At 43.6% G+C, this 27,821-nt stretch overlaps 2 protein-coding genes across 2 annotated transcripts; both read right to left on the bottom strand.

Moving 5' to 3' along the window:
• Positions 1-1,788: 1,788 nt before the first annotated feature.
• Positions 1,789-11,356, bottom strand: HRG (histidine rich glycoprotein). The gene is made up of 7 exons (XM_045811251.2): positions 11,114-11,356; positions 9,305-9,421; positions 8,360-8,450; positions 7,039-7,205; positions 5,992-6,075; positions 4,166-4,267; positions 1,789-2,855 (listed from the first exon to the last, which is right to left on the bottom strand). Exons 1-7 carry the CDS (start codon positions 11,303-11,305, stop codon positions 1,875-1,877), a joined length of 1,734 nt encoding a protein of 577 aa, XP_045667207.1. The 5' UTR covers positions 11,306-11,356; the 3' UTR covers positions 1,789-1,874.
• Positions 11,357-14,434: 3,078 nt separating this feature from the next.
• Positions 14,435-26,839, bottom strand: FETUB (fetuin B). The gene is made up of 7 exons (XM_045811252.2): positions 26,529-26,839; positions 26,083-26,193; positions 24,300-24,387; positions 22,042-22,211; positions 21,204-21,305; positions 15,772-15,855; positions 14,435-14,937 (listed from the first exon to the last, which is right to left on the bottom strand). The coding sequence occupies exons 1-7, from the start codon at positions 26,748-26,750 to the stop codon at positions 14,554-14,556; spliced, it is 1,161 nt and encodes a 386-aa protein (XP_045667208.2). The 5' UTR covers positions 26,751-26,839; the 3' UTR covers positions 14,435-14,553.
• Positions 26,840-27,821: the final 982 nt, after the last annotated feature.

Raw genomic sequence — 27,821 nt, 5'->3', positions numbered from 1 at the left:
CATGACTGGGGAGCGATGCCCGGGCACAGAGCTCATGCGGGGAGTCCCGCACCAGCACGCTGGTGCAACTAAAAATAAAATAGGGGGATCCCCTCTGGTCTCTGGTGAAGTCAGCCTCTCTCCACTCTCTTGTATTGGTTCTAGAAAGGAAAATGCTCCCCAGGGTGGAGGAGACAGGAGAGAAGCATAAGAAGAGATGGGCCGAGTGAAGCCCGTGTCCCCCATCCCTGCGTCTTTTTTCCGGGGTGGTGGATTTGGGTGTCTATCACCAAACCTAAGGAAACTTTCTGATAAACCCCGAGTTCTGAGGCCAACTCCTCCAGCGCCAGGCCAGTTAGACGTCTCCCCACTCTCCCGGTTGTCAGCTTCTGCCTCTTTGTGGGCCCCTCCTTTGTCCCAGCCTAACAACCAACTTACCCACTTCTCATTTGGCCTTAGTCTTTTTTCCTCTATACCTCCTGCCCGGACACACACACACACACACGAGTCTCTCTTCTGCCAGCACTATGTACCCGCAACTGCTTCCCGTAAGTCAGGTAGCGAGCCCCAAACCTTATTAGCCTATGTCTAAATGCTTGAGCCCTGATTTGGGAAGAAGGGAAAAGAAAGAGATTTGTTTGTGGAGAAAGAGTCCTCTGGCACCAAAACTGAGCAAAGAGAAATTGCCTGAGACTAGAGTACCCCTAGCCTGGGGGGGAAGATATGAGAAGAAGGGACATCTCTGGGGGCGCCTGGGTGGCTCAGTCATTAAGCATCTGCCTTCGGCTCAGGGCGTGATCCTGGCATCCTGGGATCGAGCCCCACATCAGGCTCTTCCGCTGAGAGCCTGCTTCTTCCTCTCCCACTCCCCCTGCTTGTGTTCCCTCTCTCGCTGGCTGTCTCTCTCTCTGCCGAATGAATAAATAAAATTTTTAAAACAAAAAAAAGTGGGGGGGGGAGGTCTCTGGGCCTCTGCCCTGCCTTCTGGGCAGAGAGCCTGGAAGGCAGCAAGATCTCAGGGAGAGAAGAGCCCAGGGCAGACACGCTCATTATCAGTCTTGCAGAGACGCTTACACCTTCAGTTCGATACCATGGTAGCTGATAAACTAGACCCAAAGAGCGATGTGTACAGTAGTGAGCATCCCTCAGCAGGAGAGAACCTAGTGGACCAGTGAGGGAGACCCAAACCTCCTTCTCATGCCCACCACCCAAACCCCTAGGCACTCCGTGAAATTCTGGAACTGTGGCACAACTTCGTGTGGGAAGAAGCAGGGTGAGGGAACTCCGAGAAGGACTGAGGTTAAGTCTCCTATTAACCTACCAGGATGGGAGACTGAAATGGAAATTAATTTGTTCGGAAAATAAAGTGATATTTCTTCTGCACCTGAATTTATGGTCATGATTTGTACCTGCAATGTTCTTTGCAATTCATAGCCCAAGCCTTGATGGCATCATAAGTGAATTTAGAACTTTTTTTTTTTCCAAAGGGAAATTTAGAGGACTGTTAGTAACAAGGAGGAGGGAACTTGAATTTTGGATTAGAAGAATAATCCTTTGACTGATAAAACATACCTTCTTGGTATGCCCAGCTACAGCGTAAGTGCTCAGTGAGGAAAGACTCTAGAATCAAAGGAGTTAAGTCCAGGAAAGCAAGAGGATCAGAGATTTGCTTCAAGGATTTAGTAGACAGTGACTGACCTGTAGCACTGACATCTTTCCTCTCCTTTCCATTTGTCTCTCTCTTCTCATGCCATCTCCTCCCCCACCCACATTTGCCCTACCCCGAATATGAAAATAAGGTTAAAATAATTGAATTTCGTATTCATTTATTGATCATATTTTATTTATGATTCTAAGTCAGGACATTAATGTTTCCCCATTGAGGAAATCAGATTTTATTTGGGAAGTGAGTATGCAAAAAACTGCGAGATATGTGAAAACTCACTCCTAAATGCCCCTGGGCATGATTCAGAAACTGATTGAGGGAAGGGCTGAATTTCTGGCGCTAGAGGATTTTTGTCGTCTGGCAATGAGAAGCTGGGAAAATCGGCATCGGGAAGAGGAAGAACTTCACCTTCTTTTAGTGGAGGGAGCCGGTAAACATATCCGATTTGTCTCCAGTGGAAGGGAAAGTGCCTTTTACCTGGACCTCTTTCTTCTGAGTGCCTAGAGGGTGGGCCATGGCCCCAGCGAGGGTGATCTTCGGGACCCTGGCTATGGGGTGGTGGGTCACAAGGCCCATGGTCAAGGAAATCGTGTCCATGGGGACGGTGCCCATGGGGACGGTGTCCGTGAGGATGATGCCCGTGAGGAGGGGGTCCATGAGGGTGATGCCCATGAGGATGATGCCCATGAGGAGGGGGTCCATGAGGGTGATGCCCATGAGGATGATGCCCATGAGGAGGGGGTCCGTGAGGGTGATGCCCATGAGGATGATGCCCGTGAGGAGGGGGTCCATGGGGATGATCCCCATGAGGATGATGCCCGTGAGGAGGGGGTCCATGGGGATGATCCCCATGAGGATGATGCCCGTGAGGAGGGGGTCCATGAGGAGGGGGTCCATGGGGATGATCCCCATGAGGATGATGCCCGTGAGGAGGGGGTCCGTGAGGAGGGGGTCCATGGGGATGGTTCTCACTGGAACTATTATTATGAGGGTGTCCATGGGTCCCACTCTTGCCAAAATGGGGGTGATGACATCTTGACCCTGGTGGGGGAAGTGGTGGTCTGTCTTCTGGAAAAGGTGGGCATCCAAATTTATGTGGCTTGTGAGGAGGATGGTGACCTCTAAATTCATCAGGCTTAAATGGAGCCTTGCCAGCAAAATGCTTATGTCCACCAGAGTGGAAGGGATGGCCACTGAAGTTTCTACATTCCTGGTAAGGGACACAGAAAAGTGAATGTTATTACATAACACAAAAGGAGAAGGTAGATGTGCGACTCAATCTAGACCAATGGCTTCCAGATTTTTGGATTCCACAAATCAATTTTAAAAATAGGATAGCGAAAAGTGTTCTCAAACTTTTACCCTGCCAAACTGACATTTAAAATGCAGACAATGGGGCGCCTGGGTGACTCAGTCGGTTAAGCGTCCGAGTCTTGGTTTCGGCTCATGTCATGATCTCAGGGTTGTGAGATCAAGCCCTGCATCAGGCTCCGATTCTCTCTCTCTCCCTCTCCTTCTGCCCTTTTCCCTGCATGCACTCTCTCTTTCAAATAAATAAATCAATCTTAAAAAAATAAAATAAAATACAAGCAAAAACTATCTTCTGCCGCCATCATTATTTCACAATCGGAATATTATTTTGATGATACAAGAGTCAGAAAGTATCTCAGAGTAAAGGGTGGTTCTTCAGATGCAATAAATGTCGTATTATGAAAAACGTTCCTTATTGTCCCATTTTTCTATTTTCAACACAAAATGGTGAAATTATATTGTAGAATGGTTATCTGTAGACCAACATTTGGAAAACTAGTGCCTTATAATTTATGTCTTCAACAGCATTCTGAGGCTTTATGGTATAAGCGTCTCTTACTCCTAAAGGAGGAGGACTTCATCTCTTCACTCTCCTTCTTGTTCAGAGTTTAATTAAAAAAAAAAATCTGTGGAGCCATGATCCTGGTGATAAACCTGGTTTGCCCCTCCCCCCCTTTGTTTTATGGTTTGGCACATAGACATTAGGATTATTTTCAGTTTTTGCTGATGTGAAAAATACTGTCATGAATATCTTGGTAGAGAACAAAGCTTTCTGGGACAGATGAGAAATCTTGCTTTGTGCCTTCTTTTATGCACCTTTATATAATGTGTTTGAGGTTAATTCATTCCCCTTCGGTTCTAGGCTTGATAATAAAAGCTAGGAATTGAGTCTCGGGACTGGAACCTTGGCTACAAGGACCATTTTCAACTTCATTAAGAGGTTGATTGAATCGGTCATGATTTTACCTTACAAATCTTACCTCTCCCCAGTTGGAAATTTTTTATACTTTTTGTATCATATCAGCAATTGCACCCCATTCGTTCCCCAGGGGCCTATTCTCTCTGTATTTCTTTTCAGTCCCCTCTCATCTCTCTGCCTCTCTCTCTATCTCCCCACCAGCCCCAGAGCTATAAGAACGAAACACACCATGTGTATGAAAATCTCTTAGTCTGGCACTGCACGTAACAAAGACCACGTAAGCAACCCACCTCGAAATTGAAGACTTCACAGTTTATGGCAATGTCTTCTGGGTTTTCCAAGTCAGAGGCCCCTACCTCGTAGGACAAATCTGCTCTGCAGAATCCAGGGGCCTAGAAAGAAGACAGAAGCCTGTTAGTGTGTGTGTGTGTGTGTGTGTGTGTGTGTGTGCAGGTGGTATGAGGGTGCATAGCTAGAGTCATAAACTTTTATACATTTGGGAAAGAAGATGAGCTTTAGAAAAAGCAGAGGAATATTGTCAAATATCTCTGCTAGTTCTTTAACAATCTTTCCCTGTCAATACTTAGAGAAAGTACAGTTTCCAAAGTGGTTCACTTCATGCTGCTGTGGTTCTCTTCCATGAGGGGTCACCACCCGGGGTCACCCCATGGGAGGTCGTGAGGAATACCACATCACTGAGGTCTTGTCTTTCTTTCAATCCTTCTGCACTGAAGACCTATGTTTCCTGTGCCTAGAGAGAATGAAGAGTGGTGCAGAGGAGGGATTTGTACAACTTTACCCAGACCCTTGAAGGAAAGTGCTGGAAAGGAGGGAACCAGTATGAAAATGGGTTTGCTGGACCCTGTCAAAGTGACTTAGCACCCTATCCTAAACTATGACTGGCTGGCATCCCTGTGCCACAGAGGCCCCTACACCCAGCTGTCAAAGTTAGACTAGGACAAGAAGACAATGCTTTTCTAGAAGTGACAGTTAAGCACTGAGATTCTGAGAACAGTTTTGGAGTCAGATAGAGCAATGTGAATTCTGGCTTCGCCATTTACTAGTTGTGTGAGTTTAGGCAAGTTACGTGAAATTTCTAGTTACCTTCAGGTCGTGGAAGGGCTTAATTAAATGAGATGATTCTGCAAAAACACTTAGCCCTGAGACGCCTCTTCTCCAGCTGCCATGTTTCCGCACTGGGTTGTTAAGGATTTGCTGAAGAAGGGAGTGGGAGAGGGAGGTATCTTTTCTGGTGGCCACTAAGCAGGGTTCTAGAACTGCTTCAGGCAGGGAACACGGACCAGCCAGAAAAGGAAGTCATGAATGCTTCCTCTCTTCTGACCCTGGAGAATGTGTTGTTAAGCCTCAGAATTACCCTGAGCTTGAAATCAGAAGGCCACTGTTGAAGTCCTATGTCCTAACACTTTCTGATTAAGTGCCCTTAGGCACGTGGTTAAACTCCTGGGCCCTTCTGTCCCAGGGAACCGGGGGCAGACATTTGCTTCTCCTCAGCATGGTTGTCACAAGGGTCCAGCAAGGCAATGACATGCGTGGAGATGTTCTGTAAACTCTGTCACCCTACAGTGCTGAGTTTTATTAATAAAAGCTTTCTACAAACACGAGTATCCATTTATATGCGATTAGGGGGAAAATCCCACTGGACTGAGTATTTGGAGAATGAGATTCTAATCTCAGTTGGTTATGAACATTGGGCAAGACGCTTCCTTCGCTGGCCCTCAGTTACCTCCATATTGGTCACATGGGGTCACTGTGAAGAGTCAACAAGATGAAGTGAACGAAGGCACCCAGGGTGGAGCCTCTTAACGCAAGCCGGTTGTGAGTTTTAGCTAAGTCTTTAATCCTCGTGGGTTCGAAAAAACCTCAGTGTTTAGTTTAGGTATTTATTGAGCATATTACAAATCATACTCTTATGATTCACTTAACTTCCCTGTGCCTTGGTTTCTCCATCTCTAAGAGAGATAACAATAATACCTTCCTCACAGGGTGGTGGTGGGGGGGTAATGAGGTATGTGTGAAGCACTTGGGAGGGTGCCTGACACGTGGGGGGTGGTCTCTACATGTTACCTCGTATTTCAGAGACGTTTATTATACTCACATTATGGTGCCTGGGAAAATGGCGGCTACTGGAGCAGTTCCTCACAGAGAAGTCCACGTAGTAAGTGGTTCTTTCCCCTCCTCTCTGGAACAAATTGGATCAAAGCACTTTCAGACACATAGAAAGTTAAAAGAAGGTACCTAGTACCTAGTAGACTGTGAAGCACCCCAGGGATTCAAGATCACCGGTACGTGCCCTTTCTCTTGTGGCCTCTGCCTTTTAAAAATTTATCACCCAAGTGGTAAGGTAAATACTATTTCATTGAAAAGGTCAAATAATATAGACATAACCAAGCACAGTGTGAAAACTCATGCTTCCTGCACCCGGTGTCTTCTTCCCAGAATACCACTACCACGTACCTGGTGTGTGTCTCCTGGCCTCTTCCTAAATATGTTGCCCATATACACAGATATCTAATTAACATACATGGGCTCAGAGTCTAAGTATCGTTCTCTAACTTGCTTTTTCCCTTAGGAACTCTTTCCAGTGCATGCAGACCCCAAACATTCTCTCTAGTAATTGTGCCCTATTCGTTCCATGACTTGTACACACCGTAATTCATTTAACTTGGCATTTTCAAAATGCAAGATGGACATCAAAGAGCTGCTTTATGAGACCACTTTGGGTGGGAGGCAGTTGAGCCCCTGGACTGGAAGGCAAGGGAGCTGTCTTGCCGCAGCCACACCACGTGGTGTGCTGAGATAGTTTCTCTGTGCCTCAGTTTCCCATCATCATACAAGGATTTTGGACAGGATGATTTTTAACAACTCATGTAACCCTAATATGCTCTTCTGTCTTTCCCTCCTCCCTGAGTTTTCCCTCCTCTTCAGTAGATATTCATACTCCCCACAACTCCAAAAAATATAAAACTGCAGGAAAGCAGTTTTTTTGGTATCTCTTGCCTTTCTATTGAGGCTGCAACAAGGGCCCTCAGTTAGAAAGGAGCTAGACATGTGAGGCCAGTGGAGAGGGCCAGTGCCACTGAGTCTGCACCTGCCAGGTTGGAGATGGGCGCTCAGACACTAGCTGACATGAGTAGAGACTCACCCCTCTGACAACTCTCTCCACTCGGTCCACTCGGAAAGAGGCAAAATCTCCATTCTCCTCTCTGTACTTCTCAAGGGCTCTGTCGGCTAGTGTTCTGTAAGACTCAGTATCTTCTACGAAGTCGAAGACTACAGGGCTGTCTTTGTTATTGGCCAGTGCCGAAGAGACTGGAGAAAGAAGATGGCAATTTTGCAGTACCAGGTTGGGAAACAGCAATGTCAATGCCGGGACTTAATATACACAAGCATGGTGGCAAGAGTAATGATAGCTTCCATTTTACAGATGGGCAAATTGAGGGTTGGAGAAGCTAAGTACTTTGAGATCAAATCAGCCAATCAGCAGCAGAGCAACACTGAAATCCAGATCCTTCTGATGCTTATGTCTCTGTTGTGGCCCCATTGAAACACCACCCCCCTGTCACTCACCAAGTGTTAATATTTCACTAAACTCCTCCTGTCTCTCCAAGGAGGGAGAGGCATCATTAACAGAGTTTTGCCCAGAGAGAGAAAATACAGGTCAACTTTTCTTCAAGGTGACTTCTGGAAGGAGCTGTTTGGCTATTAAATTGTTGTATACTGATGTGTTGAAATGGATAATTTTTAAAGGAATTCTGTGATAATTCTTTTGAAAAAAAATAAAAAGAGCATGGCATTGAGTCAACACTGGTGAAACAGGATCATGTCTTTGCCACATTTTGGCTGTGTTCCCAAGACCAAGTCATTGAACCTCTTTGAGCCTCAGTAATTTTATCTCTAAAATACAAAGTGTCATAATCTTGACCGCGTATGGTCTTGTTGTAAGATGAAATGGGATAGTCCGTGTAACCGCTTTGCGAACTCTCCAGTAACACATAACTTTCAGGTGTTGAAATCAATAATTGAGTGCTAAGTATTCTGCAAAGTGTACTTTGCATCTTACTTCATTCTAAGAAGAATCCAGGAGGCTAATACTATTATTATCCTTATTTAAAAAAGAGGAAAGCTTAAAAAGGTTAAGTAACTTGCCCTCAAAACGATACAACTAATAAATAAGGAAGCTGGGATTCAAACTCAAATCTGACTTCAGAGCCTACATTCTCCACAATGACACTGCACTGCCTCTCACAGATTTCCGTTCTTCCATCTTGAATTTCTTTAAAGGAAGCTATACCAGTAACTGAAGAAAACCCTCTCCCTTTTCTTCTGCAGAGAGCAAATAATAATTGAGTCCATGAGCACAGGGACCATTTTTGATATGTACATCTCAGCGTTATATGATGAATACCACAGTATGATTGAATTCTGTATTAATCTAGAATTAGCATTTTAACAGATAACCATACCAGAACTTGTGGTGCAGTTATAGTCCATCACTCTGAAATACTGAGTGTCGTTCAGACATTGTGTGGCTAACACCTTACACTGTCCGATCACCTGTAAGAGAAAAGAGTTCATATGCCATTGAAGACTGTTTTCCTTGGGTTGAACGTGAAGGGACAAAAAGTGATGTCACGTACTCCCACTTGCCGTTGAGAATTCACCTGTGTGTTCTCTCACCAAATCCTCTTTCAAAACCTGTATTTTCTTCGTCTGTTTCTGTGAGCTGGAGGCTATAGGCATCCCAAACCATCATGAGAGCCAGGGAGACATTGTTTAAACAGATCATGACCACATCCCAAACATTTCCAAGGGAAAAAAGTGCTCGAAGCCCCAGGTATGTAAACGTCTTATTTTCTAGAAGTGAAATCTTATATACGTGCTTATTCATCTTTATGTTCTCTTGCTGTGGTGGCGAGTCTGGCATCTGAGTGCCCACGAGCAATGTGGAGAACGAGACCCTATTCCTCAAGGTCACTGCAATCAATCCCTTGGGCTATTCCTGCTGATGGGGCCAGTGTTTACCAGACACGCTCACAAGTTCATAGGTTCTTAGACCCATAGACCGTCAGGGCCCGAGTGGACCTTAGGGTCCAGCTACTCCAAACCCCTCCTCTTATTTTACAGTTGAGGAGGCAAAAGTCTAGCAGCTTAAGGTGATTTGCCCATGGTCTCAAGCTGGGCATGTTATCCCACGGGACCGTAGCCCCACTGATGCGTCTTGAACCAGGATCCCACGTACGGCTCTCAAGAGACTATTCCTCAAAGTCAACATAGCCTTCATGGGTCAAGAGGCAGAATCTGCTCCTTCTTTCTCACTGTGTTAGCACAGGCCTGCAGTCACGCTGAGTAGGCAGAGTAGACGGAGGTCAGGAACGATAAAAGAAGGAGAATGGTACTGGCTTACTTACTATATCAGATACACGTTTAGAAAGAGCGGGCGCGCAGTCATCCCAGTGCTTCCTGGATAGGACTGAACAGTCGGATTCTTTCACATCCAAGACTAGGTAATAGACGGCCGCAGATTCCTGGGGAGTGCCGAAGGAGCAACAGGTGAATAGCATGTGGGAGCCTAGGGCTTTTTCCATAAAAGCAGTCTCTTTATTTCTGAAACAGAATTCCTGCCGCTGTCCAAATCATCACACATGTCCTACCTCTGTGCCATTTGATCTACTAATTTTGAATAGCTTCAAAGAGTTCCTTCCAAATGTTCTTTTTAACTGGTCATGCTGTTGCTTCTGCCCACGAGCTCTAAAAAGCAACCACTAAATAGCAGTGTGGGTTTGGGTGGAGGTGCTGGAGGTGCGAGCCCAGAATTGTAAGCGATGACAGCCTGCAATCTGTGCGTGCAGCTGTGTCCTCTCACCCAGCTCTATTCCTGAACTTGGATTGCTTGCCTTCATTTCAACTTGCCCAAAGCTGAAGCCGCTTTCTTCTCCTGCAAACCAGCTCCCTCTCTCAACTTCCCTTGTCTGTTGTCCGAGGTATCATTAATTATTGATGGCCTTAGTCTCTGGCTTAGAATTGGGAGATCGACTTTGATTTCTTCCTTTGCTTTTACTCTCCAGGCGCCAGGCCTGCCGTGGTCTTTCTTTGAAATGTCTCCTGTCTTTTCTTCATTCTCCCTGCTCTAATTCCCGCTGCCTGGGGCGGGTCCTCATTTCCTCCCTCCTGAACCCATGAAACAGCTTCCTAGTTCATGTCACCTGCCTCCAACTCCCCAGACACACGGTGGCCCTGCCTCACCCACCCACACACCCTCTCACCACCAGAGGCAGCACTGTGCCAGGCCATCCTGTCCCTGCACATGTGGCAGAGAGCCCGAAATGGGACTAACGGTCACTAAATTGTGGGTTGAATCCTGAAGTCCTGCAGTCCCTCTTGCTCTCTGCAACCTGCAATGCCTCCTTCTCTAATACTCGGAACAAGTAGAAATTTCTCCGGTTGTCTTCTGTGCTGCTCCATCGTCTGGCCTCCTTGCTTTCAGTGGTTCCACCAAAAGGTAGGTTATTTTGGGGGTGTGGTGGGGAGGGAAGCCCCCTTCCCAAATCTCTATCAAGCCCTCAAATCTACTCCAAATGAGCATATAATCTTATTATTAAGTGAAAGCAGTAGGCTCTCTTTGCTTCAAGATAAGCCTAGTTTCTCTTCCAACCTGATAGCTGCTTCAAAACCCACATAAATCTTCTGGAACCACCCCCCTCACCCTCGGCTTACATGCGTTTACTCCCTGATACCCCCCTTCCTGATTCCCTACCCACATCCTTCTCCCATCCAATTGTAATAGATCTCCTTTCCTTAGATTGCTTCCGCGTCTCTACCACTCACTTGGCTTCGGGAATGTGTGCTGTCTTACACAGTTTGCCTGTGTGTGTCTGTGAGCCAATGATTCTTTCCTTGAGGGCCCTGCCCACAGCTTACTCTCAGTCTTGTCTTACAGTACTTACCATTTGACTTGGCTCAGGATAAATGCTTATAGGTACTTACAGATTGATTCATAATTAAGGACATGCGAACAGCAAATGTTAGTTTGAAGGAAAAAAGAACCATGTAGAGCAGCGGCAGAAACTAAACGGGGAAACCCTAGCCAAAGCCACTCCACCATACAAAGCCCGGAGCTTAGGGGCCAGAACCACTCCCCCCACTCCACCCCCCGCCCCTCCCCCCTCCGGGCTCCTGCTCTCCCAGCTCAGCTCTAGCCCTGCCTGCCGATTCCTCACCACTTTGTCCAAATGGGCATCAGCGACCCGCAGCAACTGGAAAAGGTAACCATGCCGCCGTTCCTTATTGATCAGGTCTAGCACTTTCGCAGCAAAGGGCTCGGTAGCATCGCAGTCCTCGGGACTCACAGCACCGGCGTTCTGCAGCGCGATCAGAGGGAGGAGGAACAGTGCGGCCGAGAAGGCTCTCATTTCGCTAAAATGTGAAACCTTCCCTTGCTATAGTTTATCACAGCAGAGAATTTTATAAAGACTTTCTAAAACACATATAAACACACACACATGATTGATTAAACAAAGTCTTTATCGATTTCGGTTGTGTAATCGGGGAGAGTCACCTTGACCCCTGGTTAAAACATCTGTCAACATGCTGTAAATGATTAGTGAGTCCCTGGGGACAGAAAGTTGCGACACACCGCTGGTGAGTGGGTAGACACGTGATCTGCACAAAATCTGGATTTTTCTAGTACTAGCAGATCCGGAGTGTGTGTTTGACCATAAGCACTGCCTACATGGGTGTGTGGGGTAGGGTTAGAAATAAAGCAGTTCTCCTCCATCTGCCTGCCTGTCTCCGCCAGAAATCCCCACCATCTCTCCCTCCTCTGATTATTCCTCAGGAGAATGTTGCTGCATTGTTTAAGGGAGGTAACACGTTAAATGGTTAACGCCATAAAAAGAATTGAGCTCTGAATAAAATAGAAGGATTGAAAGGCTCTTACTTTGGAGTCAGATCTGAATTTCAAACCTGCCCTGTTCTCTTATTGTGTGATGCTGGGTGAGCTATAAAATTCCTCTGATTCTTAATTTTCTCATTTACAAAGTGGAGACTCACAACTCTTGGCAGGATTGTGTGATACTTAAATAAGAAAACACGTAGAAAGTAACTAGTACAATTCTTGGCACAGATTCAGGTGTTGAATAAATGATGCTATGTTTTCCTGTTATCGTTCTTATCATCAGTGTATCTGAGAAGAAGTTGGGGGGACCCCATGCCATTCCGGTTCTCTGTGGCCCCCTAAGTGTTCTAAAGATAATTAGTTTATGTGGAAGAGAATGGTGGTGAGGGTAGGAGTCAAGCAATTTGATGCCCATCCCAGAAAGGGGGTTAGGAGGACTATACCAAGGTGGGGCTCAGCATGGGGGGCAGACCTGGGATTAAGCGTATACCCCACCCCCACCCTTCTAGAGAAACAATATACCTGTGTGAACTCTTCTCACCAGTAGCAACCAGCATCAGAAAGGACCAGAAGGAATCAGCCCAGTTTCCCTCCCGTGACCAGTCCCTTGCACAGTAACTCCCACTTCCTGCTCTCTCTGCAGTGAGTGTCTGCAAAGGCCATAGCAGTGAGGAGCTTTCTAAAATCCGTACGTGTAGGCCTCTCCCCAGAGCAATTAAATCAGGATCTCTGGGGGTGGACCCAGGTATTGGTACTTTGAAACATCCAGGTGATTCCAATATACATCCACAGTTGAGAACCACTGGGCTCTAAACAGACCCCAAAGGGAGGGAAAGGTTGGAAGAGAGAAGGAAAGGGGAGGGTATATGAACAGCAGGCCTCACTTCCCAGAGTCACAGGTTGGCTTAGCAAGAGCTAAACATGGAAGACACACCTTTGCATTGTGCTTGTTACTGAACTTTTAGTGTTAGCGACGCTAGCTTTTGAATACCGAAATAGGACTTCTTCAGTGAAATTTAGAATGACAGGAATAGTATGGAATCTGGCCAAGGTGTTACTATGGGGCTCGAACCTGGGGTGGCGTAGGGAGAAGGCTATAGATGAACACAAAAACTTCTATGTTTCAATGAGCTGAGCTCCTTAATTAAGGCTTCTGTCCTTGCCGTACTGGCCACACCCAATACCCAGTGTCTGTGGGGGAGCTAAATGCTGGTGGAGGGAAAAGCAGGGCGTGGGAGGCTCCCAGGATGAGGATAAGCTTTTCCTACCGTTTTGCTGAGATTTCAGTGTGCTCACGCAAGCCGTGTGTTCTCTTCCCCTTCCTTCATTGAACCTTCAAGGTCAATACAGTGCTAGTGAGGCATTGTGTTTCTTGCTAGACTCTGAGTGAGACAGGGTCTAACACTTTGCATGACGCCCCTTAATCATTTTCCCTTCCTGTAGGAAGCAGCTAAGAGTAACAGTGTGAATCTTGTCTTCTGCTCTTAAACAAATGCTGTCAAGGCCTCTGTGCCTCTTCTAAGAAACAGCTACTGGGTCGGAGCACAATATTACATCTGCAAATTCCCTGTTGTTCTAGCGTGCTAGGGCTGCCATAGAAAGTACCATAAACTGAGTGGTTGAAACAACAGAAATTAATTTTCTCACAATCCTGGAGGCTAGAAGTCCAAGATGAGGGTGTCAGCAGGTTACTTTCTTCTGAGGCCTCTCTCCTTGGCCACCTTCTCTCTGTGTCCCCACATGGTCTTGCTTCTGTGCTCCTCTGTGTCCATGGGCCCATCTGGGCCCACACTAATGATTTCATTCTGGGTTAATTACCTTTTTAAAAACCTATATCCAAATACAACTGCATTCTGAGGTCCTGGGGGTTAGGACTTCAGTATATGAATTTTGGGGAAGCAATTCAACCCATGACACCTGTCAAATTTCAAAAGATATGTGTGTATATGTATATGAATGTATTACATATATTTGTGTAAATATATATACACAAACACACGTGTATAATATATATTATATACATATATATTCTTTTTTAAGTGAAAAAAATTGGGAATGAATGTTATCAGGCTCTTAATTTCTACTCTGAGCAAAACTATTGTAGAAGCCAGAAAGCTCCCCAGCTTGAAGCAATGTTTGGTTCTCCCCAGGCTCAGCCACAGGCCGCAGGCTACTGTCTCTTCCCACTGCTCCTATCGATAGGTGAGTTTATCAAGTTCTGGGATTCAGAGACTATTCAGACAGGTCAGGAAAAAAACCACAAAATTCCACCCTCAGGTTGAAGGCTGTGTAGACAATATCTGACCAATACTTGGTGTTGAAATAATTACGGAATAAAGGGAGAATGACACTCCATGAACCTTAGTCTCTTTATATCCTTCAATTTTCATTTTATTTTGATTAAAAGAATCATAGTGAGCTCTTGCCCAGAAAGAAGAGGACATTCCTAAGTATGGCAGGCCCTATATCAGAGACTTAGCAAAAAGTCAGTAAGATTGCAAAGGGAGAGGTTGAAGACAGGGGAGGCAGAGAGCCTCTGTCCGTGGTATGAGGCCTTGGCTGGTTCAGAAGACACGCAGCCCCATGTACAAGTAGACAGTGTAGTCTTATTACTTATACTTCCAGATAACATGATGAGACCAAGAAGAGTCAAAAGACCTACTTTATTAGGCACTCTCTACATTCGAGCTCTCTGTCCCCCTTCCCCAGCACCTCTCTTCTCCTGCAGGGCACTGTACCCCCATGAAATTCTCTATGTGGTTCTCATGGTGGGAGAATAAGAGGGTTGTCCTGCTGGGCTGGTCCTGGGCACTTAGCAGAACGTTGTTCTTCCTTGGGAAAAGGAAGGACAAGCAGCTTCTCCTCCATAGGCCCCAGGAAAAGGAAGGAAACATCCAGGCTTTCTCCCCGAGGATCTGTGGTGAGATCCAGCTTCACAGGGAAGGCCTCAACAGGGCTGTTTTCCTGAGCATCCTCGGGCTTCTTCTCATCATCCAAGTCCGGGAGGCATTGGACAGATCCTTTAGGCACAGCTTTGGGGGGCGAGTTGGGAGTCGGGGCTATGATTTTCTGCTGGGACTCTTCCACCCCGGGGAGGTGCGCAGGGCCCTGGTTAGCAGCGGGGTCTTCTCCTCCGGGGGCAGGAACCTGAAATAAGAACATTTTCAAATAAGAGAACATCCCCCGGAAAAACTCCTGCCTTTGCTAGGACCAAGCTAAGCTGTTCTGGGACTTACTGATGGAATGTCTCAAAGCGAGACCAGCTAGAGGGATGAACCTCTCGTTAGAGGGTTAAGAAGCAAAAGCAGACAATGGAAGCTTGACTGCAAGTCTCAGAAATGCAGAGCTGAACAGTGGTTGGGAGAGGTGAAATGGCTTCTTCCAAGTCCCTGGGGCACTGTCACCGTGCTCCCGGCAGAGTAACCACAGCCACCCTGATTCATTGCTTATTCATTGCCAGGCCCCATGCAGGGCCCTTCATCCAGTTCCTCTCCTTGTTTCCCACTGGAATCTGAACAAAGTGGGTGTTGCAACCGCATTTTACAGACCAGGCAACCAAGACTCAGAGAGGTACAACTTGCCCAGAGTCACACACCTCACAGGTGCCAGAGCAGGCCCGGGACAAGGTGGCCTTTCTCAATCACCCTCTCAACTATAGCTGGCTGCCTCATAGTAAACACTCAATAAATACTTCTGGAAAGGGTAAGGGTCTTTGGGACACTGGGTTTAATGTTTCAGAGGCCTGGGCCATCCGAGCTAGGATATCTTTGTTCCTGAAGGAGTCTTACTAACACATTGTGACTGGAAAAAAAAAAAAAAGTATGACCAGTCTTTAACCAGCCAACCTGAGGTTGTGACCTTGGGGCAGCCTGAATAAAGTGGGGATCATGGATTTTAGGAAATTAAAGGGAGAGGGCGGTTCGGATTTAGATTATCTGCTCTCCTTTTCATGAGAAGACAAACAATTAAATTGAAAAATACCTGTTGTTCAAAGAAGTCACAAGTCACGGAGACAAACTTTTCTATTCCTGCTTTAATCAGAGAACCTTTGCAAAGACCAACAGGCTAAAGACAGAGAAAACACAACATCCTGTGAGTATTATGATTATCAGTGATTATAAATGGAAATCAACTTGCTTTCTGCTTGTGTAGACACACAGTCAATCAACATTTTTATGTTCCTACCATGTTATGGGTAGGCTCTGAGCCAATTCTTTCTAGATCATTTTTATCAAATAATCACCCAAACTAGGCTAAATTTCCTCTGATGATGTGAAACTCAGGATTTACTTTTTAAATTTATTTTTATTTTTTAAAGTAGGCTCCATGCCCAGGGCAGAGCCCAATGCCAGACTTAAACTCACGACCATGAGATCGAGACCTGAGCTGAGATCAAGAGTTAGTTGCCTAATTGACTGAGCCATCCAGGGGCCTCTAAACTCAGGATTTCTTGAGGAACAAACCATTAGAAAATTATTTGTCTTGAGCAGAAATCTGGGTCTATAGAACATCTACCTCTTGGTCTTACTTCTCCCCATGGGTCAATTTAAAACCTGTTCTCACCTCTCACATAGTAGTGGACTTCTATGTATTTTCCCCTGAGTTTTCTCAGATAAAATTCCTCTCAGCTCCTTCAACTTTATTTAGAAATAATTTTGTTTTCTTAATACAAATGTTATAAATAGTTATTTAGAATATGGATAAACAAAAGAAGGCCTGTAATTGCATGAAAGTTACCTGTTTCCCACAAAGATTTGATTTTTCTTCTAACCTTTTTTCTTATGCATATATATTTTTCTTCTAGATAGATCAGATTATATTACATATTTTATAACTCTCTCCTCTAACTTCATAATATAGTGTGAAAATCCTTTAATGACATTAAATAGTCTTCTATGATCTTCTTTATAATCACTAGCTAACATTCCTCTGCATTATTTAACAAGTTCTCAGTTACTTTCTTAGGGTAAATTCCTAGAAGAGGAATTTTAGAGTCATAGAGTATACATATATTCGAGTGCAAGTAGACTATTGTAATAAAATGTCTCAATTTCTAAAGAAGAACTCTTAAGAACATTTACAGGGAATTTACTAAAATGTGTCTAAACGGATTGCCTGAATATTACTCTATCACCCATGTCCAGACTATATAAAGAGAAGATTTGAAATTCCTTAAGATGAGAAAATCCATTAATGTAGGAAGTCCTTGGAGAATGGTGCTTCAGCCTCTCCCTTCTCCAATTCATCACCAAATCATATAGGGGACACTCTCTAAGAGAACCTTCTGGAGAGACTGCAGTTATCTGTGCCAAGTAGAGCCTGGCTACTTCCACTCTGACTAGGATTTGCTGAGCTACTCTAATTCATGCTGAATCTAGGGTGAACCACAAAGAGGGGAGTAAATGTTATTGTTGAAAAAGAAAAAATATTGATGAACGCTGTGTATTGTGTAAGACTGATGAATCACAGACCTATACCCCTGAAACAAATAATACATTATATGTTAATTTAAAAAAATGAATAAAATCTTTAAAAAGGAAAAAAAAAGAAAAAAAACATGATAACAAATCATTTATATAATCTTCTACCTTAAGAAACAGAAAAACAACAACAACAACAACAACAAAAACCAAACTCATCCCAAAGCAAGCAAGGTGAAGGCCATAATAAAGAGCAGAGAGGAAATAAATGAATTAGATAATCACAAAAATGGGAAATAAACCTGAAAGTTGATTATTTGAAACAACAAAACAACAAAATTGACAAACTTCAGCTAGACTGACCAAGAAAAAAATGACTCATATTACTAAATTTGGAATTAAAGAAGGGACACCACTTCCAATCTTTGAGAAATAAGAAAGGAATACTATGAACATCTTCCTGTATGCTGAGAAATTAGGTAACTTGGATGAAATGGACAGATCCCTAGGAAGACACAAACTACCAAACTTAAGAAGAAACAGAAAATCTGAATAGAACTATAACAAGTAAGGAGATTGAATTATTAATAATTTTTTTAAAACCCCAAACTCACAAAGACAAGCTCAGGCCTATGGTGAATTCTACCAAACATTTAAAGAAGAATGAACACCAATCCTTAACGAACTCTTCCAACATAAAATAGAAGAGGAGGGAAATTTTCCCAACTCATTCTATGAGGCCAATATGAAACTCAGGCAGAGACAATACAAGAAAACAATAGATTAATATCTCTTATGAATATAAATAGAAAATCTTGTAAAAAATACTGACAAATTGAATTCAGCAACACATAAAAAGGATTACATACCATGATGAATTAGGATTCGTCCCTGAAGTGCAAGATTGTTTTAACATGCAAAAGCCAATCATTGTTATATACGATAATGATAGATTAAAGGAGAAAAAAACCATGGTTATCTCATTAACTCAGAAAAAGCATTTGATGAAGTCTAACACTGTTTCTTGATTTAAAAAAATTCAGAAATTAGGAATAGAACTTTTTCAACTTAATAGAGGGCATCCACGAAAAACCTATAGTTAACATCATACTCAATCTTGAAATACTCAATGTTTTCCCCAGGAATAAGATAAGGATGTCTACTCTTCCCACTTCTGTTCAATATTGTAACAGAAGTTCTAGCCAGGGAAATTAGGCAAGAAAAAGAATTAAAAGGCATGCAGATTGGAAAGGAAGAAGTAAACCTATCTCTAATTGCAGATGACACGATCTTGTATGTAGAAAATCCTAAGGCATCTACTAGAAAACTATTAGAACTAGTAAATGAGTCCAGCAAGGTTCTAAGATATAAGATCAATATACAAAAATCAATTGTATTCCTATACACTTGCAGGAAACAATTCAAAAATAAAATTAAGGAAACAAATACATTATTTTAGCATCAAAGAGAATAAAATATTTAGATATGCAAATAAGTGAGTATTGAAGATTGAAAACTACAAAACATTGTGGAAGGAAATTAAGTGAGTCCTAAAAAAAAAAAAAGAAAGACAAACCATATTCATGGGCTGAAAGACTTAATATTATTAAGATGACAGTATGTCCCACATTGGTCTACAGATTCAGTGCAATTCTTATCACACTTCTAACTGCCTTTTTTAAAAGTAGAAAATGACAAGCTTATCCTAAAATTTTTATGAAAATGCAAGGGATCCAGAATATCCCAATAATCTTGAATAAAAAGACTAAAATAAGAGGACTCACACTTCCTCATTTCACAATTAACTACAAAGCTATAGTATTCAAGATAGGGAAGTCGTGGTATAAGAATAAGTATATAGATCCATGGAATAAAATTGAGAGTGCAGAAATAAACCTTGACATTTATGGCCAAGTGATCTTCAAGAAGTATGCCAAGACACTTAAACGGGGGGAAATGATTACTTTTTTCAGTAAATAACTCTAGGACAAATGCACATCCCCATGCAAAAGAATGAAGTTGAACCTTCTGCCTCACACAATATACAAAAATTAACTTAATATGGGTCACAAACCTAAACGCAAGAGCTAAAAGTACAAAACTCTTCGAAGAATACGTAGGAATAAATCTTAGTGATCTTGGATTAGGCAATGATTTCTTAGAGATGACTCCAAATGTACATTCAATGACAACAAAAATAAATAAAAGGAACTTCATGGAAATTAAAAACGTTTGTACTTCAAAGAACATCATTTAAAAAATGAATAGACAACCCGGAGAATGAGAGAAAATATTTGCAATCATGTATGTAAGGGATTGTATCTAGAATATGTAAAGAACTCCTACAATTCAACAATAAGAAAATACATAATCCCATTTTAAAATGGGCAAAGGTGGGGCGCCTGGGTGGCACAGCGGTTAAGCGTGTGCCTTCGGCTCAGGGCGTGATCCCGGCGTTATGGGATCGAGTCCCACATCGGGCTCCTCCGCTGGGAGCCTGCTTCTTCCTCTCCCACTCCCCCTGCTTGTGTTCCCTCTCTCGCTGGCTGTCTCTCTCTGTCGAATAAATAAATAAAACCTTTAAAAAAAATAAAATAAAAAAAAATAAAATGGGCAAAGGATCTGAAGAGACATTTCTCCAAAGAATATATACACGATAATGGCCAGTAAGTACATTGAAAGATGCTTAACATCATTAGCCCTGAGGAAAATGCAAGTAACAACCAAAATGAGATACCACTTCATACTCAATAAGATAGCTATAATAAAAAAGACAGATAATGATAATAATAAGTATGAGCAAAAAGGTGGAGAAACTGAAACCCTCATACTTTGTAGATGGAATTCTAGAGCTGGTGCAGTCACTTTGGAAAACAGTTTGGCAGTGAGTCAAAAGGTTAAACATAAAGTGTGACCCAGCAATCTCACTTCGAACTATATATCCAGGAGAAACGAAAACACAGTGTACATAAAAACTTGTATACAAATGCTCCTAGCACCATCATTTATAATAGCTCACACAGGGAAGCAACCCAGTTACCCATTGACTAATGGATGAAGAAACAGTACATGGTACACCCACGCAATGAAATATTATCTGGCCATAAATGGGAATGCAGCACTGATACAGGCTACCACACAGATAAGCCTTGAAAACATTATGTTAAGTGAAAAAAAAGCAGACACAAAGGGCCCTACACAGCATGATTCCATTATACGAAATGTCCAGAAGAAGACAAAGTCATCGAGACAACAAGTAGATTAGCGTTCTCTGGGGGCTTGTGTGAGGGGTCAGGGGAACAACTGCTAATTGGTAAGGGGTTTCTTTTTGGGCTGATGAAAATATTCTAAAATTAGATAGCGGTGATGGTGGCACGACTCTGGGAATATAGTAAAAAACCCACTGGATCTTATATCTTAAAGGGTGAATTTTATGATGTGTAAATTATCTTAATAAAGCCGTCGGCATAAGTAAGGAGAAAACAGCCTTTTGACTTACTTTGTCTGATTATGTTACAATACATTGTGTCATTCAACATTTGCCACCCCCTGTGTTTCCGATGGTTTCAAGGTGCCCTGTCCGTCTTGGACGCATTCTTTGCAAGAAGGCCTGTTGGACTTCCTTGTCCTTCTTACAGAGTGGTCCCAGGAATGGCATCCCATGCTGTATTCCAACTGTAGCTGGATTTGTTCACATAGAAACAGGACCATCACAAACCACTGAGAAGATCCCTCTATGTTTCACAGTGTCCTATGATCATTTTTTCCCCAAAGGTATCATATTATGGATGAAAAATCACAATTATGATAAAATAAAATCCTTTATTATTGCATCTGAGCCCTCACAGTCTCTACTTAGTCAGTTGTTCCTTAAGGGACAGAAAAGCATCTCATGCCTTACAACACCTGATGTAATAATTTATGCTCAGTAAGTACATATGGATGACTCATGATCACAAACCTTAAATTAGGAAGACGTTCAGGAATACTTACTGCAGAGTCAGGGGGCTGAAGTGCACAGCTGCTGGCCTGGGATTTGGTACATGGTGACTCTTTGATTAAGTATTCCACGAAGTAGGAAGGGCCAACCACCCACTGGTATGAGACGAGAGTTGAGAAATAAAAATGAAATCTTACCATGCGGAGAAATGATTCAGGTTTGGCAGCATTTTATTTACGAGAACCAAACGTCCTCAGTGAAAATCATTGTCAGCACAGGTCTTCTGCTCTCCTTGTACTCCCCATCAAGACCAAAGCATGGGTTGTGATTTTGTTATTTAAAAAACGATCACCATACTTTTCTTCCCTTCTTAAGGATTTGAAAGGGCTCTAAAAACCTTCCCTTGGGTGAGCTGATTTTTCCTCCTGTAGATTTGTTTTTAGTTTAGCTCTTCCCTATATAATAGATTCAACATCACCCAAACATGAATGAGCCTCCATTTTCCCTAATCTGTAAAACTCACGATCCATTCCAGGCCTTAAGATGAAGCAGAAATTGACTTGCTAAATGGTCCACGGTCAATTAAATAAGAAAATGCAGCAGCAAATAGTGAACCTAAGTAGAATAACCAAGGAGACTGTGAGTCTATTTCCCTTCTCAGCTTAAGGCCAAGGAAGTAAAATGGAGTCCCACAGCTCTGGTGGAAATCCCATGGCGTATCTCAGACACTGAAACACGACCGAATGTACATCAGGTCTACCCAAGTAGGGAATAAAGAAAAGGCTTTTCAGTTCGAATCAAAAGGAGTGCCTTGATGCTCACCTCTCAGCTTGGGAACTGTCAGTAACAGTTATGAGACACATTGTTGGTGTAATGACACTTCAGCCTCACCTGGCTAGAAGCCTGGATGACTTGGACGAGAGAATACTGCTTTGAGGTGCTCTCACTGTTGTATTTTGCAAGAGACTCAAGGGCAGCTTCCAGAACGCTGGGATCTGACAAGTCAGTGGCGCTGGGGCTGGGGCAGTCAGGGCACATTCTGTGAATCCTTCTTCGAGAAACTGTTAACGCCAAAGAGAGAAGTTTAAAAATGAAACTCCTTAATGATTTTTTAAAAAGATTTTATTTATTTATTTGACAGAGAGAGAGACAGCCAGCGAGAGAGGGAACACAAGCAGGGGGAGTGGGAGAGGAAGAAGCAGGCTCATAGCGGAGGAGCCTGATGTGGGGCTTGATCCCATAACGCCGGGATCACGCCCTGAGCTGAAGGCAGACACCCAACCGCTGTGCCACCCAGGCGCCCCTCCTTAATTATTTTTAATCCCATAAGTCATATGACCACAACAGAGCCAGAGATTTAAAAAAAAAATCATTCGGCAGGGATGGAGTGGAAAAGGCATTACCTAGAAAGAAAGCTGTCAGCAGAGAGTTTTCTGCAATGGCTCTGTACTACTTTCATTAAAAAAAAAAAAAAAGATTTTTTTCACCTCACACAAAGGTATTTACCCAAGGAATTGTGTTCAAAAACATATGTGTGTTATATTGATATAAAAGCTTTCCCCCAGTTAGCTCAGTATCTTCCACCATCGTTGCCTCTGTCAGGCAGACTGAGTGTCTTAAAATGTTGGGATTTCATTAGTGTCACGTCTTATTTACCTTTTTGTCCCCAACACCTAACATAATGTCTAATGCATTGTAAGCGCTTAGCAAATGCTTGTTGAATGACATACAGAAGATAAGCATACCCTCCCGAGTTAGAAAATACAAGAGAGCCAGAAAACAAATATTGGTCAAATCACTGTGTGACTGGATAGAATAATCGTGCTAAAGGTATAGCGAGCATTTCTGATTGTGAGGGCCTGGGGGTGGCAAAACTCGCATGAAAGGCTGGGGAACTTTTCCGGAAGTCATTTCTGTGGAGCAAATATATTGTTTTGATCAACTGCGTGTTTATTTGCATGTATTTGGGCATACTGTGAGGCAGTTTCCATAGCTTGTCACTCCTGGCGCCATTGTCCCCACAAGTCACTTCCTGACCTCCCATATCTCTGACACCTATGACTTCCCTTTAAATTCCAATCTGTCTTGTTGGTTGTTCTCTGGACTATTTATGTAAGACTCATCTTCGCAACCAGGAAGCTTAAACTGCGGCTAATAAAATACTCACTTTGTTGCTTTATTTCCCAAAGGAACCAGTGACTCTGTTATCTCCTGGAGCTTATTAGAAAGGCAGACTTTCAGGCCACACCCCACACCTCTAGAATCACAATCTGCACTTGAACAAGATCCACCAGGGGGGTCACATTCACATACAGTTTGACGAGTAGTCACATCCTATCTTCCCATGCCTTGGATGCTTGCTTTCCAAAGAAGGATCCAGCACGAATGCACGTGCATATTTGAAATATCATTAGTTTCAGCCTCATTCTTAGTTCATTTATTCAACCATACTATGGACTCCTTACACTTAATAGGAATGGAGGGAGGGCTTTGGCAGACAGGCAGAAAGAACACATGTTCTGCTTGATAGAAGATAAACCCAAATCGAGGCATCACGTTGTCTCTGTTCTGTGGTTAGGCTAAAGTTGTATAGGAGTGAGAACAGATGAACACCTTTCCTTTCTGGAATGGAGAACATGGTAGAAGCAGCAGCATTGGCAGGGGTCCTCAAAGAATGTAAGTTCTAAGGGCAGAGGGTGTCAGGCGAGGGCATCCTCAGGGGAGAAGGAGGCCAACAGTAGATATGGAGATTGGAAAGTTCAATGTGTGTTCGGAAAATAGCAAAGCATTCGTCCAGTTGCAGAAAGTGAGGAGTTGGTGTAGTCTGGGAAATAACATCAGAGAGAGCTAGAAAGGGAGCCTGGGGACCAGAGTAGAGATTAAGCCATTTACGTCAGACTGAAAATTTAGGATTTAATGCAGCCCTCTATAATAAAGGATTTAAGCAGGTTTTTAAAGAAGATTCCTTGTGGGAAGAGGAGCAGTACAGGTTGAACATCACAGGAGGGGCAAACACTGGGTATAAGAACATGGCCTTGGTATGAATAGGCAGTAAGGCTGGGAGAATCCTATATACTCTAGGCATAGCCCTATTTAATGCTCTTTTTCCATATTTTATTAAAACGAACAAAATCAGAGCGCTCTCTTACCTGGGCGAAGAGTGCAGTTATAAGCAGGTAAGTAGACAACCCTTGCTGGCTTGTTAACATAAAATAATGCTTTGCATTGACCATAAACCTGGAACAAACACACACATTTTATGAGATGGTGGAACAAACTCTGTCTTTTAAAAATATCTCCAAAATTAGATTGGACATTTAGTTTTAAAGATTTATTTACTTGAGAGAGAGGAAGGGCAGAGGGAGAGGGAGAGAGAATCTCAAGCAGACTCCACGCTGAGCACGGAGCCTGACTTGGGGCTCGATCTCACAGCCCTGAGATCACCGACCTGAGCTGAAACCAAGAGTCGGATGCTTAACTCACTGTGTCACCCAGGGGCCCCCGGACATTTTCTTTTTAAATAATGAAAAACTAAGGTCAGTGTTAGCAGTTTGGGGTGTGAGAAACTGCCAGCAAATCAACAAATAGGTCACGCTTCTTCTGAAACGCACCTAGTCTACACTTCCCAGCCTCCTTCCAGATTAGGTGTGACTGGGTATAACTGAGCTGCAACCACAGGAAGGTGAGCAGAAGTGATTGCAACCATTTCCAAGTGGCCCATGAAGTTTTCTCACATGTGACCTGTCCGCCATGTTCTTTCTCTTTCCCTAGCCTGATGCAAATCAGCACGGCGGTCAGAGAAAGCACGAGTTGAAGGTGGCAGTCTAGAACCACAATGGAGAGGGAACTTGGGTCTCTGTATCACTTCTGGAGGAAAGCCCCCTCTTGATCAGGAATTTCTTTTTTTTTTTTTTTTAAAGATTGTATTTATTTATTCGACAGAGATAGAGACAGCCAGCGAGAGAGGGAACGCAAGCAGGGGGAGTGGGAGAGGAAGAAGCAGGCTCCCAGCGGAGAAGCCTGACATGGGGCTCGATCCCAGAACGCCGGGATCACGCCCTGAGCCGAAGGCAGACGCCCAACCGCTGTGCCACCCAGGCGCCCCTGATCAGGAATTTCTATTTTGAACTTTACAAGAGTGAGAAATAGACTTCTATCATGTTGGAATCAGTATACATTTTTTAGGGTATATATATTATAGCAGCTAGTGTCACCTTAACAAATATTCACAACAGGGTAAGGACACTCTTTGCTCTTCAAAACCAGATAGGTGTAATTTGACAGATTTGGTTAAATGATTAAAAAAGATATATCGATCAAATAGTTTACTTCTAAACACAGTTCTGCACTCAAAATGTAAAGTTTCGTATCAATTAATGGATATAACCTCAGGATAATTGGGAATCAAAAGATAGTTGACAATGTTATTTTCAAGCTTCTTCAATAGTCGCCTTTAAAAGGTTGAATCCTGAGGACTTTTAGGTTCTAGAATTCCAGGAAATCCTTCCATGACACCTCTGGGAGCTTCCAGACTGTAAGCCTTCCCTCTCCCCAGCCTCATATTTCCTATCAGTGTTCAATGAAACAAAGCAAAATAAAACCAATAAAGCAGCTGTCTCGCCTTTGCTCCGATAGTCTTCCTCACACACACATCCAGAGCACTACATCTCAATTCTTTTTTCTCACCCCTCAAACACTAGCTCAGAGCCTCAGGGTCTTGAAGGTAGGAAACAACTTGGGGGCAACTTCAATGTTAAGGTCATGACTCCCAGTGGGACCCTCAGAAACGCCTTTGCTTAAACTCTTTGATCTACAGCATTGGCAAAACCACATGGGCACCGTGCCCGAGAGGTTATAATGAAGGACATTAAAGAGATGGCTCACATTGAGCAACCTTCTCCCAGGTCAGAGAACCCTCGCACAAGCACTTACCGATCTATGAAGGTGCCTCACCCCACAGTCCTTCCACGCCTTTCTGCTGAGTACATGACAGTCCGTCTCTAACACGTCCAGCGTGAGATAGAACAGAGATCCCAGGCCAACCTGTGTGAGGGGGTTGAGAAATGCACTGCACCCCACAGGAAGCAGAAACCCCTAAAGGCTGGCCAAAAAGTCTCTGTTTTATGACAGAACCAAAGTCTGGGGTGTTTCTGAAGATTTTGGATAACCTGGGGGACCCCAGACAAACGTCAGAGTAGGATAACTGTTAGCACACTAACAAGAACACGTAGCACACCCTTGCAGAGAAGAAAGGAACGTTCTTAGCAGGGTTTCCAATATGGAAAGCACCTGTCAACGCATGTCTCTGGGGTCCCATCCCCTGCTTGGCCTCCTTAGCTTGTGTAAGCACCTGCCCAGGATAGGGGACCGTCACTTGCCTGTCTGTGTTCGCGGACATCGCTCACTCGGTTGAGGCTCAGCACGTAGCCATCCTTCCGGTCCCTGTTGATGTCCTGAAGGGCAAAGCCTGCGGCTGTCAGAACATCTGAGTCATTGCAGCCACGGGAATGGACAGGTGAGGGGAGGGGCGGCGCGGTTGGAGATCTGGCCCTGCAGCATGCAGCCAGGGCACAGAGCACCAGCGGAAGGAGCAGACCCATTCTGTGGGGAACAAGGTCCAGGATGAGTCAGGATGTAGAGCTTCAGGGATCAGGCTGCTCACAGCACTCTCTCTGCAAAGCCAATTTGCAGTTTTGTAATCACAGCCTGAACCAGTAACCAGGTTTTGAAACCCGATGTTTCATCTTATCTCCTTGAATTCTAAATGTGGATTTAGTCAATACTTTGGATGGGATTTGCCAATGCTTCTAACCTTAGACCCCGGAGCAATCTCATATTCATGTGTCATGTAAACAAATTTGTTTCCTAACCTTTTCCTAAGAAACGATAATAAACACTTGGGTCAAGGCTCCTAGGAGGTCATGACTGGATTCTGGTTTGTGTCCAGGGCTCCATCCGAACCAGAATATGTGGACTGTCACCTTCTTCCTTCTCCCCTGGCACCTGCCCTCCAGCCGATGTCCTGGGCCACAGGAATAGTTACTCAGGCATGGAACCTGGGGTTCGGTCCCAATGGTGTTCAGTGAGTTCAGATTTCCTGCCTGACTTCCCGTGTTCACCAGTCTTGTTAGATCAGGAAAAGAGCTCTAACTTCACATCACCTGCATAAAGCACCACTGACATTCCTAATGCATTTGGGACGTGGCTAGAAAGTATTCTACTTAGCCTTATTTAAGTTTTTCAAAACAAAGTCTTCATTTAAATAAAGAAAAAAGAAGTGAATGATACATCAATAGTTCTCTCATCATATTGCAAGTCTACCTCTCTTTCTGTGGATCTGTATGGAAGCAAACTCGTTAAACACTATGGTTAAGAAGAGATAGCTAGTCATTCAGGATAGAAGGAGAGATAAAGAGTTTCTCAGATAAACAAAAACTAAAGGAGTTCATGACCACTAAATCAGCCCTGCAAGAAATATTAAAGGGGACTCTTTGAGTGGAAAGGAGAGACCAAAAATGAAAGTATAAGGGTAGGAAACATAAAAGCAGTAAAATGAGTATTTCTGTAAAAAAGCAGTCAAGGAACTCACACGAGATAAAGGATATAAAATATAGGCGTGCCTGGGTGGCTCAGTCAGTTGAGTATCTGCCTTCAGCTCAGGTCATGGTCTT

Source organism: Ursus americanus, chromosome 4 (assembly GCF_024610735.1).
Source record: "Ursus americanus isolate L20-20 chromosome 4, mUrsAme1.1.p, whole genome shotgun sequence".
Classification (NCBI taxonomy): Eukaryota; Metazoa; Chordata; class Mammalia; order Carnivora; family Ursidae; genus Ursus; species Ursus americanus.
Note: the sequence above shows the minus strand (reverse complement) of the source record. Positions and strands in the feature narration are given on the sequence as shown.

Bases quoted from the DNA above. Each gene is read 5' to 3' on its own strand.
- HRG (XM_045811251.2), bottom strand. From the start codon at position 11,305: ATGAGAGCCTTCTCGGCCGCACTGTTCCTCCTCCCTCTGATCGCGCTG. The intron at 8,451-9,304 runs GTAAGTAAGCCA...TTTCTCTTACAG, and splicing joins CTAAACGTGTATCTGATATA to GTGATCGGACAGTGTAAGGT. The intron at 6,076-7,038 runs GTGAGTCTCTAC...AATTTGTTCCAG, and splicing joins TGGAGAGAGTTGTCAGAGGG to AGAGGAGGGGAAAGAACCAC.
- FETUB (XM_045811252.2), bottom strand. From the start codon at position 26,750: ATGGGTCTGCTCCTTCCGCTGGTGCTCTGTGCCCTGGCTGCATGCTGC. The intron at 21,306-22,041 runs GTGAGGCTGAAG...GTCTCATACCAG, and splicing joins TCATCCAGGCTTCTAGCCAG to TGGGTGGTTGGCCCTTCCTA. The intron at 14,938-15,771 runs GTATTTTTCAAT...TTCTTATTTCAG, and splicing joins GTGACTTCTTTGAACAACAG to GTTCCTGCCCCCGGAGGAGA.